General features: G+C 40.4%; 1 protein-coding gene across 1 annotated transcript in view; it reads left to right on the plus strand.

Annotated features, from left to right (window-relative positions):
- Positions 1 to 1,849: 1,849 nt before the first annotated feature.
- GPR139 (G protein-coupled receptor 139) overlaps positions 1,850 to 13,116 on the plus strand; it is an 80,609-nt gene continuing 69,342 nt past the window's right edge. Inside the window, exon 1 of the mRNA XM_075181501.1 lies at positions 1,850 to 2,246. Within this exon, the coding sequence (XP_075037602.1) occupies positions 2,135 to 2,246 (112 nt within the window). The 5' untranslated portion in view covers positions 1,850 to 2,134. The remainder of the gene's footprint in view (positions 2,247 to 13,116) is intronic.

Genomic DNA, 13,116 nt, shown 5'->3' on the forward strand with positions numbered 1-13,116 from the left:
TAAGTGGGACAGTTAGATTTAGGGTATGGATATGGTGATGGAGCTGTGTGCTGTAGTGGTCATGATGGAGTGGGGTCATCAATGGAGCTGAGGCCTTGGTGGTAAAGAGGCCTAAATGGTGTAGAAATAACAGTAATAATTGTGGAGGGGAATTCAAATTCAACTGAGGATGAAAGGGGCAGATACTGAAAGGTGGAGGGTCTGCAAGGGAGAGCCATCAGAATGTTAATCTGCGTGCTGTGAGAACGTAAGAGTGTCCAGCCTTACTGGGGAGGCAATGTGATGAGGAAACTGTTCCATGATGGAAGTCAGACCACAGCTGTCCCAAGATGGCAGTAGAACCTGGAGAAGTAGGCCACCAGATGTATCCGGGGGCATAGGTACCAAAACCAGAGGAGATACAGATGAGTTGGAGTCCGGGTGATGGGGTGTGAAAAGTTTGGATTTAGGTAGATTTAGATTAGTATAAGAGACATGGTCCTAGATCTCCATCAGGCACATCCGGTCTTACAGACTTTTTTGGGCTTTTGTTTGTTTGAAGCTTTTTATTACACTGGTCATTGTACACACTAAAATGTACTTTCCACAGAAGTGCAAGTGAAAAATGCATTCCATAATCCAGTTATAGGGGTGAAAAAAGAGAAGGAAGACATGGCAGATACAAGAAGAGGACAGAGATCACCTATTATTATTGAGCGTTGACTAGGCAAGAAGGAGATTATATGCAAGATAATTAGGGACCTGTATAATATGCTATTCAATTAGTATATTAGAATAGATTGTGATTTGGTATTACAATATGCTGCTGATCATTCTTTTGAAAGAGGTGCAGTCCAATATATAATGTGCACTTCAGGACATATTAGGCATTTTAGTTTAATGCACATTATATATGGCAGGATAAGAATAAATTGGGGACAGGGTGATATCACTGGGTATCCTGGTGACCCCAATTCATGGCTCTAGTTTTTATCTATATTTACATCATGTTAAGTGTAAGCTGTCACGCGCTGCATAGCTACAGTTGGCAAAAGGTTATAATATATCACATACTCATTTAGATAACAAAATGATGATTATTTATTTAGAATTAAGTATTGGCACCTTAAACTTAGCTCACAATGGTTTAGAAATATGTGTTTTCAGATAGATTTTGCATCAGATATGAAATCCTTTATGTTCATATAAGGCAGCCCTTATCATGGTATGAGAACAGGACATGGTTATAATACATTTCATGTATTTTAAATTCTACCCTTACCAGACAAGCATATAAAAAGCTCATAAGTGATATATTTCAACCATATGTCATCTGAAAAAGAAGATAATATTTTAAAATATTTTTATTATCATCAGAGATGTTTCTTCCACTTTAAAAATATTATCCACTCTGGTCTTCAGATCCAAATCTATTACCTTTGAAAGGCACATTAAAAATAAGCAAATGGTGTTATATATTTTATTACTAAGTACTTCTTGTCAATCTTAGATTATCTGAAAAATGTAAACATTATCCTCATTTCTATTACAATATTCATAAACTATATCCAAAATATTATAGCTTGAGAAAATATTAACAACATATATATTGTAAAAATAACATTGTATTATTTCCAGGGTTTTTTTTAAATTCATTTACACCAGCATATGAATACCACGTTATCCATAGACATACATTTCTGAGAAGGGGTGGGGGATGGTGGGCTGAATGGCTAATTCATTATCACCACTTGAACCTACTGTAGGTCTTTTTTGCAAAGTGGTGCAGGGGTATAGTCTTCCCCTGCCTTGCTTCTCATAGCACACACACACTATTCTCCCCCACTGGTGTTCATATCCACTGCACAGAACTGCTCACTCATCCACAATTCTCATTAAAAATCGGTCTTCCTGAGGACAGCTCAGCTCTTTTCTCCCGTGTGTAAAGCATGCAGCAGGCAGCGGCACCACTGCACTTTCTCTTAATTATTACACTGAGCAGCAGGTGGAGGGAGTCCTGGGATGCAGGGATCCTCTGAAGGACAAAGGCGCTTGCTGGATACACAGCTCTCTTAAGAGGTGGACTAGCATCCTTCTGTTTCTTTCACTTATGCTTTGAAAGAACAGATTCCAAGCAACATAGAAAAGCAAGTAAATGGAGCACAATCATATCTACAACAGCTCTCTCCTTTCACACAAGCATGGCTGTGGCTTGGGATATGTACCTGTCATATACTACAGTCTCTTGCTTTGTCTAGGATTACCAGGTAAGTGCATTTTTTTCACATTTTATCTAAGGCAACATTTACTTTTTTTTTAGCCTATATAGGAAATAAGCAAAGTATTGTGCAGTAGCCAGATATAACACAGAACCAGAGTAACTGTGTAACTCTTTCTACTGTGATAGATAACATCTGCAAAAAACATCTGCATGTATGTTAGAGAGCACCTTGCGGATGACACATTAGTTTAAAAAGGTGTAGGGTATTAATGTCATTGTTTTTAACCTTTTACAAGGTAGTTGAGTTGTCAATGGAAAGTATAGCTTGTCAGCCTCTCACACAAATGTTTTCTATATTGTATGTATCTATGCACCTAATCTTTTAATCAGCTTTTGTCTCTGGCTCCCAGCATTCTCAAACTATAAGGCTACCTTAACTATGAATAAAACAATGTGTGGGAGCACCTTATTCTGGATCCACAGCAACAGCTGGTTTGAGTTAAAATCTGAACTCAATTGAACTTGATTGACTTGTACCATGTTCCAGCATTAGCAATTATATTTGCTGTTATATGCATTTTATGTTATTTAAGTAAAATACAATAATCTTTCAACAAAATATGTACAAACATAATGAAAAATTATTTTTTTGAAAAAAAAATGAAGCAACTTTAAACAATATTATGAAAGGAGTTGAAATAAGATTTAAAATGAAGTACTAGGGGAAAACTGTAAATCAGGAAAATGTGTTCTTATTTTGATTGCCATTAATATAGTGTTGCATTCGTGGATTAAATTAATGTTTCCAACAGCCAGGACAGAAACATTAAAAATCAAGCCACACGTTTTACTCTGTTCATTTTTCTGCTTCTCTGCTCTGTAAGAGATTATGGAGACAAATTAAGAAATCACTAACCTTGATACGTTTTGCAGCGATCTTACAGATAAGTAATTTTAAGCAATCTCATAAAGGCTCCACATCTAGCATGCTCTCTTGACTGCCTGTGTTTGCTCATGTTTTACCGTGTAGTAACCATTTCACACACAATGCTTGAAGTTCATCCATATCTGAGTGATCTACTTAGATATTAATTGTCTAAGCATTCAGCCAAGAAACTCCAAAAGCTTGACCAAATGATATGTACCATGTAAGATCAATGCTGTCAGTGCTACTCCTTGCATATATTTTATAAGTGTTCCGATGTTTGAATTGCTTTTATTTTGTTTTATGTTTTGGGGATCTTGTTGTTAGTTTGTCTATTGCTGATGGTGCAATAGCACCTGATTTGCAAAATGATAAATTCAAAAGACTTATGTAAATTATGATCCAGCCTGGATTATATAGGTACACAAACTTAGGTGCCCAAAACCATACACTGTCCACAAACACCACTATTTTTTACATAAAACAATTCATAGCCTTGCAAGTCCTATCATACAATAAAATATAGCTATTCAATTCTCAAATACATCATTTTTCCAAGCAGGGATGGAACAGTGCATCTTTGGGGAAAAAAATCGGTAGGAACCTTGCAAAGCCACTCTCTCGCCTCCATCAAGTTTCTTTTGAGAGTAGAGCAGGTGAGCAAGAACCTCAGAGGAGGGGATGGGGGAACTGGAATTGCTGGGAGTCCCTCACCTCCGGGTCCCGAAACTACTGCACTCCCTATTGCCATGTCCATATTTCAAGTTTATTGTGTCCTCACCTCAATTAAAATCAAATCCATTGACTTTTCATATAGTTTGAGTCCATTTGTTTTTGTTTTCTGAAGAATCAAGTTTGACATATGCACTATGGAGGTACAACAGACCTACTGTGCCTAATAAAACTATAGCCCTGGTACTGGCCATTTTGGTAATGAACAGCAGCAGAACACTGTTTTGTAAGAACCACTTAGGTGCATGAAATGACATATGTTTTAGATAAATAGTCCATTTATGCCCTTAGAATCCATCCCAATAGATGCTCCTGACACACTCCGGGCCACAAAAAGAAAATAGGAAATAAGAAATTTTACAGGTGTCAATCTTAGTAACAGTTTCTGTGAGGATAACACCCTTAGCTGGCATAGCAGTTACCCTCTGTGGGATTCAACTCACTTGGGTATACCAGAGTATATACAAAATAAGGCTTTATTACGACAGCACAACACCACAAGACATTCACAAGATACAGGGTAATGGTAGCATGTATCCGCCAGCAGCCTCTTGCAGTCAGCACTCCAAAGTGATAATTTCAGTCTCTTTCAGAGTCTTATCCTCCCACAATATTACCACTAACGTTTAGCTAGACAGTTACTATGTTGCCCAGCCTGGGTTACTGGCTCACACAGACCCTGTCCTGGTAGGGTTTCCTCCAGTGACACTACAATGCCTGGCCCAGAGTCCTTTTCACCGATGTCATACACCATGATCCTCCAAGCTAGAATAGCTCTCTTGGCATTCTGTTCTCCTTATATTTTTGGCTTTATACACAGGAAGTAGGGTCAAATGTCTCAATTCTCATCCTTTCAACAGGAGTCTATCAGTGGATATTTTAACTGTTAGACATACTGTTGCTGTTACCTTAAATATACAATGGAATGGCTTGACTCAATTAGCTATATGTCTGGATACACTAAACAAAGGGTTTTAATATAACATCAAAGAATGACCCTTCACGCTTGCGTGAAACAACAAAAATTTGACCCATTGTATCTGCAACATTACACAATCTGAGTCTGTGAAACCTTTTAATACAATAACATTTATATTGATACATGTTAATACAGCTCCCAATGCTATTTCAGTCAGTATATTACTGTGGAGGCATAGTGCATATGATCTAGAAAATCTAACCTAATTGCCTCTCAAATTACCTGTTGACCTAGCTAATAATGTGGGCTGCCAGCTAGCTATGTCAAGTCACTCAGACATTGTTCTGATTACAAACCAGATATAAGCCATACCTCATAACAATGGACATTTGAGAAAAATGGTAATTACTTTAGCAAAATGATTTCTGCTGTCCTGTTATTTTCACACAATATGGTAATATTATTTCTATTTCTAATACATGTAATAGCAAGGACAAAATGTACCTAATAATATGAAATAATAATACACATTATACACCGATGCTTTGGTGTATATACTTAGATTGGGCCAAGGATTAAAAAGTACAGTAAACTGTGAGAAACGAGTGATGAATAAAAAGTTCTCAGACTAGTAGCACCCCGTTTCCTTACAATCCTCCCCCACTTTTTAAACTTGAGCCCCAGTCTCTTCTGCAGCTACTACTGCAGGTTTTATGCAGTCTCCCGCAGGATGAACCAATTTCCTGCTGGGCTGTGCGCAGCCTTCAGCATTCACTTGTTGCACCTTGTTATATTCTTGTAGACGCCAGCACCAGTCAATTCCCAGAGCCTCTGAGGGAAGTCTCAGTCTCCTGCTCCAGTAGCTACTCTGAGCCCTATTGCCTGAGAGCCCTACCGACTGCCTTTCCCTGGTTGTCTGGGATCCTCCCTGGCTACCCCTTTACCTCCCCCCAGTCACTTCCTGCTCTGGGGTTACTAATTTCCCCATTCTGCATCCGACTACTTGCAGGAATCCTGCTGCACACTATCTCCTACAGGGACTACTGAGAGTAAGATCATGCAATCATTAATGTCCTGCTTTCTACACTGCCTTCTCTCCTCTGTCTGACTGTCACTGTTGCAGCCCTTCCCTAACATGTTCTTGCAGTCTGCACAGTGGGCTATGTAACTGTCTACATCCCTCGCTAAATCTAACCACATGAACTGCTGTCTGAACCTGGCTCGTATTCTCCTTTTTCCTCTGATCGGTTCCCCCTTCCCCATGGGCCTGAGCTATGAATCAATCCCGATATTCGGGTGGGACTACCAACCTGTACTTATGATTTGGGCTGGACACCTTGTAAAGTAACCCGTCCAATCAAGCACATTCATCTACCACCCCAGTCTTAAATGATTGCTAGTGCCCGCATCACTTCTAGATCTGTATCTAGTAACAGGGCTTCTTACAGTCTATATTTATCCTCCTCCCCCAGGACTAACCCCCTCTTAGAATAGTCTTGGCTACTCACCCTCAGAGGCCCGGAGATGGAAAAGAGAGGTTGCTGACACCCGGTTGCACTGGCGTGTAGAGGTGGATGTTCTTCGTCTGCCTGGGGCTCGTCTTTCTATAGGCATCTTTTCCAACAAAGTAATTCTTGCCCTAAATCATTGACTAAAGTCACCTCATTGGACATTCCTGCCATAACTACAACTTCCACCAGTTTGTTACATTAGCCCCAGTGCAACTGGACTTGGACTGTTGGAATCTCTGCCCATCCGCCAATTAAATTTTAATACTTGCTGGGGATAATTCTTCTGGAATCCACCAACTCCGGCTGTACCAGGGTGATGGCTGCCCTAGAGTAAGTCCTTGGGCTTTTCTGCTATCCACCCATACAGGTTGCAAGTGCTGTTAAAGGCATCCTCCTGTTGTTTGCCTCACGCCAGCCACAGAAATGACAGTGGCACTTACCCCCCTCACCTCTGGCACATCAGGGTGATAGTGTTTGTTTTTCTGGAGGTGGCTCCTGCTAACAACCCCTGTGGGTGTGAAATGGTCTGATTGACCTCCTTTCCTGGGACACTCCTGTCGAAGATGTCCCCAGTATCCACATCAATGGCACCGCTTCCAGACTTGCCCCGAGTGTGGTATCGCTGGTCCTTGGTTGCTGGGTCGCCTTGGGGCTTCACTCTGCCCCTTTTCTGTTTTTTTTCCCAGGACTGTGGGTTACACTTTGCCACCGAATCCTGAAGGCTGGGTAATATCTCAGCCAGCCCTGCTTTTACCAGCTCAAGTCCTTTTCTCTGGATCCATCGACCGAGGACTTGCAGCAGCTCTGGAAGAAGCTAATCATAGTCATAGCTTCCATTGTGCACTGCTGACTGGCATGAGGTAGGGGATGTCTATATGGTAGCTGCAAACTCTGGAATCCTTACTGGCTGCTTCTGAGAGAGCAGGGCAAGGTCTGAGGGTTCCAGTAGCACCTGCTCCTTGGGCAGTTAGGTGGTATTGTAGCTTATCCCAGTCTCCTTGGATCATTCCTCCACCACATCTGGGAAGTTCTCCTGACTTTCCTTAAGAAAGTCCACTTCAGACAGTTTTGCACATATGAATCACCCATCAGTCAGCACTAATATACGAGGTTGATCCTGTTCCTTACCCGACTCCTTGGTTTCTAGGATTTCTGCAATATAAGTCCCAACTTGGGTGGCTTCCACTGCTGGTACCTCTGCTATTTCGATCCTGCATCATTGAGTAGGCACAGGTCCCATTTGCATAGTTTTTCCACTAGCTGTGGCCTGAAGTCATCATGGGTAGTGGCAATTTCTCTTGCTCGGCTTAATCCCTGGAGTTCATCCAGTTTTAGGGAGTTATATTTGTTCATGGCTCACTTTTCTTGCAACTCCTCTGATAAGCTTTCTCTGGGTGCTGTGTAGCCCGTGCTGTGCTGTACCTACAAGGCTCTTGGAACTCAACCGCTAGCCTCCTTTGCAGCCTTCCCGGTTCTTGTGACACCAGGCCGAGTGACCCCACTGCTTGCCACCAATTGTGAGGATACCACTCAGCTGCGATGGCAGTTACCCTTTGTGGGATTCAACTCACTCGGGTAGACCAGAGTATATCCACCACAGCACAACCCCTCAAGACATTCACAAGATACAGGGTAAATGGTAGCATGTATCCTCCAGCAGCCTATTGCAGTCAGCACTCCAAAGTAATAATCTTAGTCTCTTTCAGAGTCTTATCCACCCGCAATATTACCACTACCGTTTAGCTAGACAGTTACTATGTTGCCCAGCCTGGGATACTGGCTCACACAGACCCTATCCTGGTAGGCACTATAATGCTTGTCCAGAGTCCTTTTCACCGATGTCATACTCCAGGATCCTCCAAGCTAGAATAGCTCTCTTGGCATCCTGCTTTCCTTATATTCTTGGCTGTATACACAGGGAGTATGGTCAAATGTCTCAATCCTCCCCCTTTCAGCAGAGGTCTAACAGTGGATACTTTAACTGTTAGACATACTGTCTCTGTTACCTTGATTATACAATTGAATGGCTTGACTCAATTAGCTATTTTGTTGGATACACTAAACAAAGGGTTACAACATAACATCAAGGAATGACACATCACACTTGTGTGAAACAACAAAACATTTGACACAATGTTTTAAAGCTGAAAGTTTTCCGGCCGGTTTGAAAAATGGAGATGTTGCCTATAGCAACTAATCAGATTCTAGCTAGCATTTTGTAGAATGTACTAAAGAAATGATAGCTAGAATCTGATTGGTTTTTCAAACCTGCTGGAAAACTATCAGCCTTATACATTTACCCCTGTATTTGCAACATTACACAATCTGGGTCTGTAAAACATTTTAATACAATAACATTTATATTGATACATGTTAATACATTTCCCAATGCTATTTCAGTCAGTATATTACTGTGGAGGCAGAGTGCATATCTTCTAGAAGTTCTAACTTAATTACCTGTTGACCTAGCTAATTAACATGGGCTGCCAGCTAGCTATGTCAAGTCACTCAGACATTGTTTTGATTACAAACCAGATCTAAGCCACACCTCATAACAATGGACATTTGAGAAAAATGGTAATTATCTTAGCTAACACAAGCAAAATCACTTCTGCTGTCCTGTTATTTTCACACAATATGGCAATATTCTTTTTATTTCTAATACATACAATATTTCAGGTAATAGCAAGGGCAAAATGTACCTAATAACATGAAATAATAATACACATAATACACCGATGCTCTGGTGTATATACGACTGGACCAAGAATTAAAAAGTACTTTAAACTGTGAGAAACGAGTGATGAATAAATAGTTCTCAGACTAGTAGCACCCTATTTCCTCACAGTTTCCAACATTCATTATGAGATAAGAACCTTTTATCAAGCTGTATCATTCTAGTAACAGAAGATGAGTGTCTTATCTTGCTTCTCAGCGTTACTTGCGCAAAACCTAAATGTTTGGAATTACCCATCATGCTCCTCAATCAGGGAGAAGCACAAAGTGACACACAAAACAACCAATGTGCCTTCCTTCTGCAGTTCATATTTGAGTGTGGGGACAGCAGGAGTGCAGGAAATACCCTCCCTTTCCTGTGCTTAACACAGTCAGTCACCAGCTGAAACATGATTGGTTATTGGGGAGAAAAAGAGTGTGGATTTTGCTTGGGTGGAGGGGAGTGTTGGTTTAATGGCAAATTCAGATAGCATTAGACCCCTTGTCTAATTAGCTGGGGAGGTAACATAAAAAAATTAATTAAGCTCATCAACCCCTTTAAGGTGCAAGACACAATGGCTACTTTTCATTGCATTTTACTTTGCAAAAATCACCCAAACTGTCTCTTTTGATTTGTGCTTGGTCTTGCTTAATAAACTGTCCCCTCATCTGGACTAATATAGATATGGGTAGATAAATTCCTTTACTTCTAAAACTGTCTGTTTTACACCAAATTATACACCTGCTTCTGTCAATGTACAAGTGCATGTCTGACAACACAATAAGGAAAATGTAATTTAATATACAATGTTAGTTCCCCTATTTAAATGTTTGGACTTTTGGAGTAACAATTAAGGTATGGGACCTTAATTGCTTCTTATTCTTCAATAAAAATGAATGCTACCTAGCTATTTACAAAGTAGCCCTTGCAGATGGCCGTAAGGATAAAGCCCATATTTTGCTACAAGCACCTTACCTATATCCTGGAAGCTGCTAAATATTAGGATTTAAGGTTCCACCTACCATATGTTCTATCTGTATTGATCCAGAGGAAGGGGAAACAAAATTCCAATGAGGCATTGTCAATTTGTCCTCATGGTGGGCTTAAAAATCCTTCCAGAACCAATACAATGCAATCAGATTAATTTACTGAATGAGCCCCCAATAAATCAATGTAATACTTTTAGCTAGAGATATAATTTCTTGAAGGAAAGCATGAAATCTACTTTTAAATGCAGTTAAAGTATAGGACACCCCCTCTTCTATTATTCTAGAATTTCATACTCCGACCACTCTTACAGTGAAGAACTCTTTTCTATAATTTCACATACATATATCCCTTTATTACCTGTACATTCCTGGCTATGAATACCTTCTAAGACAAATCTTGGCATTTACCGTGGATATATTTATACATAGTAATTAGGTCACGTCTAAGGCACCTCACTGTATCTAGTGCACAGCATGATGAAATGCTGCGGGGATATTGCGACTTTTTGAGTTTTGTTATCGCACCATGAACACGTTATAAGGTGATGTTTGTTATTTGTAAAGTACCTTGATAAAGATCTGAATCACGGATTCATACTGTGTACAACATATGTGAATTAAAAGGTATTTGAACTCCACATTAAGTGAATGCTGCTGCTTCTTTGTTTGTGTGTGTGTGTGTGTGTATATATATATATATATATATATATATATATATATATATATATTTATTTCTGGGAGTCTCCACGGACTTTCGGGAGAGCAGGGTAACCTCCTGGTTCCAGGCCAGTTTGGTAAATTAAATTGAAGTGGCGGGCTTAGTGACGAGACTCATGTGTCATTGTGACCCCGCCCCCTGCTGTTTTAGGTCAGGAATGGCTATAACCATTTAGGGGGCAGGGCCAGTAACGCAATACTCCGAGCTCCGCTCCCACACACCCAACTGAACCCCCCCCCCCCCCCCCCCGAACCCTCCTGGAAAGCAAATTGCAAGAGTTGGCAAGTATTCTATATAGAGAGATATAGAGATATATATATATATATAATGTACACATCCCCTCCCTGAGCCCTCACTAGCACTTTTATCCTTCTTGCAGATGCAGTTTCCCAAACTTCTAAACTCCCATATTCTAGATGTGGTCCAGTGACTTACACTGCAGCAAAGCTATGTTTGCATCACATGCAATAGTTTTTATGTATCCTGGTATTCTGTTACTCTTTGCAGCGCAGCAGTTGCCTGCCATCAGGTTCTGCTATTCAGCTTACTGTCTACTAGTATTCCTAATAGGAGTAACCTTACATTCAGAGTCGGATTTAGACCTCATAGGGCCCTAGGCAAGATACTGGTTTGGGGCTCCCCTCCATGAAACAATCCATAGCACTACTTTTTTTGTTTGTTTTTAAAGCATAGATTATATTAACTTTTAATACCTACTAGAAAAGATAGTGCAGACAATGTTATACCAAAAAATATTAACTTTTAATTAAATCCTTACATAAAACAGAGTGCAAACAATGTTGTACATAGCTTTAATCTTTAATAATGATTACTTTTCATTGCTCAGTTTGCTGATGAAAAGAGGTTATTTCACTCCCTGCTGGTTGCTATTATTAGTCCAACTCTGCGCAGTCTGACTCGATCCTCCGTATGATGTCACTCCATTCCCTGCACGCCCAGTGCAAGCACACTGAGCCTGCGCAAGCTCTCGCAGCTCCCTCCTGCAAAAAATGTATTTTGGCAAATAAGTTGGAGAAGTATAGAAGAGAAAAAAATGTCCCCACCTTCATCACTTTTATCACGTTTCCCCTTGAGTACACTGTACTCTCTTCATCATCCCACTGTGCCCTCCATCATGCTGTTGCCGCTTTATCATTACATTGTGCACCCTTCACCATCACACTGTGCACTCCATATTTTGGTTCCCCTTGTTTATTTCCTCTTACACTGTGCCATCCATATTTTGGTTCCACATGTCTCTTATTTCCTTCACCCTATGTGCCCTTTATGCTTTCTTCACCTTTCTCTCATGCCCCTCTGTGCCCTTAAAGCTTATTCCACCTTTCTCTTGCCCCTTTGTGCCATTAATGCCTATCCCACATTTCTCTTGCCACTCACCCTATGTGCATCCGTTAGTTAATTTACCTTTCATTTGCTTTTTCTCTTTTCTGTTCTGTTCTATTCTGTTCTTCTTGTCTTGTTTTCTTCTTTCCTGTAAGTCGCGCAGCCGCTGCTCCTCCTCTCTGCTCTGGCAGTGCTCCTGCTCCTCGTCGAATCTTTACTGAAAATGACGTCACCCGACATTCAGTGGGAGAGAGGAGAGGAGGCTGCCAAGAGCCGTCGCACGGTCAGCTGACTTTGATTTTTTTTTTCCTTAAATCAATTTTCGGCCGCAGTTCTTGTTTATTATGCCGGCGGACAGAGGGGGGTGGCAGGTGGAGGGGAGCACCCCTCTGCCTTGCCTACCCTGCTCACCGTCGGCTCTGGGGGGGCCCTCTGGGGACCGCTATGCCCTAGGCAGTTGCCTAGGTTGCCTAGCGGTTAATCCGACCCTGCTTACATTTATCTATGTTAAACTTATTTTGCCATTTCTTTATCATCTACAAATATGGAAAATACCTTGCTCTCTAGGTCATCTACAAGGTCACTAATAAATATGATAAAAAGGACAGAGCCCATTACTGATCCCTGTGGTAACCCACTAACCACTGTGATTCAGTTTGCATACTTTTTTTTTATAACAACCTTCTGCTTTCTATCTTTGAGCCAGTAATCTATCCATACACATACATGTCCCCCTAGTCCTAGCATTCTCACCTTACATACTAACCCGTTATGCGGAACAGTATCAAATAATTTAGAAAAATTCAAATGTATCCAATACACTACACTACTTACATTTAGTTTGTAAAAAAAAAATATATATTTGATAAAAATAAATCATGTTACTTTATCACGACCTGCCAATTTATTTTTGCAGTGGCGAAAAAAAACCATGAAGCACAGTACATGACAACAAATTAACACACACACACACATATATATATATATATATATATATATATATATATATATATATATATATTGTATATAGCAACATATATCCCTGATATGCATGGTTTTATG

This window comes from Mixophyes fleayi, chromosome 7 (genome assembly GCF_038048845.1).
Source record: "Mixophyes fleayi isolate aMixFle1 chromosome 7, aMixFle1.hap1, whole genome shotgun sequence".
Lineage (NCBI taxonomy): Eukaryota > Metazoa > Chordata > Amphibia > Anura > Limnodynastidae > Mixophyes > Mixophyes fleayi.